The sequence below is a fragment of the Malurus melanocephalus genome, unplaced genomic scaffold (genome assembly GCF_030028575.1).
Source record: "Malurus melanocephalus ecotype Western Australia unplaced genomic scaffold, MMel_1.1 scaffold_541, whole genome shotgun sequence".
In the NCBI taxonomy this organism is placed as follows: Eukaryota; Metazoa; Chordata; class Aves; order Passeriformes; family Maluridae; genus Malurus; species Malurus melanocephalus.
The window spans coordinates 245,881-247,548 of record NW_026623773.1 but is presented as its reverse complement, the minus strand read 5'-3'; the positions used below and the strand labels follow the sequence as shown (position 1 = coordinate 247,548).

General features: G+C 55.7%; 1 protein-coding gene across 1 annotated transcript in view; it reads left to right on the top strand.

The window, feature by feature from the left end:
* Positions 1-408, top strand: part of LOC130582938 (whirlin-like) — a 14,420-nt gene extending 14,012 nt beyond the window's left edge. The window contains exon 2 of the mRNA XM_057381926.1: positions 160-408. Coding sequence (XP_057237909.1) covers positions 160-408 — 249 coding nt within the window. The remainder of the gene's footprint in view (positions 1-159) is intronic.
* The last annotated feature ends 1,260 nt before the right edge of the window (positions 409-1,668 follow it).

Genomic DNA, 1,668 nt, shown 5'->3' with positions numbered 1-1,668 from the left:
TAATGGGGCTGCTCCTTTTTAAAAGTCTCTCCTACCAGCATCTCTCTTTCAACAGCTCATTTCCTGCCCATGTGGGTTACACACACATGAAAAATAGAGAAACTAAAATCCCAAAGCATCCCTGTGGKCATTAACCCCTTGTCCCTGCTTGCCTTGCAGGTGCTGAAGGGCTGCAAGAAGCTGAACCTGTCGGTGCACTCGGTGGGGCGCATCCCRGGGGGATATGTCACCAACCACATCTACACCTGGGTGGACCCGCAGGGCCGCAGYGTGTCCCCTCCCACGGGACTGCCCCACCACCAGAACAGCTCCCTGCGCAGGGACAGCGAGAAGAGGAGCCACCTGCAGCTCCTGCAGGAGGGCGAYGAGAAGAAGGTGAGCCCTGGGCTGGGGTCTCTTCCCGTGTAGATCCTGATTCTGGAGTGGGGCTGGCTTGGAGCAGAGGCCAGGCAAGGTTTGGAGAGTAAAAAGAGAATTTGAATGGCCTGCAAAGGAATTCAGGGTGAGCAAATCCCACTCATGAGGCTGCACCCAAAATGGACCCTGAGTCATGAGATCTTCTCCTTTTATCAGTTCTGTCTCATTCACACATYGRGCCYCAATTCTSMAATGACACYTTCAKGTGATGATGTCAYCCACCCCAAACTTGCTCCCCCCAATTCTCTGTTGTTTCCAYATTTTGGGGCTCTGAGRCAGCAACTRGATTTTCCAGTTGAGAGYGAGTTTTRKMYAAAACTCTGGAAACAGAGGTCTTTAGCACTTTATRAAGTCTAGAACTGCACCCCAAAGCTMCAGACAYGTGAAGAATAGAAGCTGAAAATCCTTAAGACATCAATGCCAACCCCCTTTGTCCCCCCACGGGCTTGCCATGTGTGTGATTCTCCATTGGGATGGCCCAACTCTCCTTTAGGATCCTGGTTTTTTCCCTCAGACTGTAGCTCTCCCTCTGTCTGCCCCAAGGAGGATGGGATGGGTTGGCTTTGATCCTGTCTGACACAGGAGGAGCTGGGCTGGAGTGAGGAGCTGTGCAGGGACAGCCTGGTCTGGCAGGGGTGTCCTGCCAGGAGCAGACCCCAAACCAGGAGGGGATTTTAGGGCTTTCCCAACAGGAGGTTGTTTGGGTAGACAYCGAGGCACTGACATCCCTGTCCAGCCTGGGGAAAGGAGAGCTCTGGGGAGAGCTCAGAGAACCTTCCAGGGCCTGAAGGGATTCCAGGAGAGCTGGAGAGGGACTGGGGACAAGGGATGGAGGGACAGGACACAGGGAATGGGGTCACACTGCCAGAGGGCAGGTTTAGATGGGATATTGGGCAGGAATTGTTCCCTGGGAGGGTGGGCAGGCCCTGGCACAGGGTGCTGTGACTGTGCAGTGACACCTCTGAAGGGCTGGCTGGCCGTGGGAAGGGTGAGGGGCAGGAGACACCAAATCCCCAGGATCGGATATTGCAGCTGGAGCAGSCTGTGCTGGCTTCCCTTACAGCAAGGGCTGTTCAAGGAGAGCAGCTCCCAGCGAGAGGGCAGCGCTGGACATTCCATGGGCTGTGGCTTCCTTGTGCCCCTGGCCCAGGATCCCAGCCCTGGGCTCACCACAGGAGCCATTCCCTTCCCTGCTTCTCTGTCACACTCCTCTCCTGGCTCAGGCTGCCTCCCCCAAAATGGAGAAGGAAA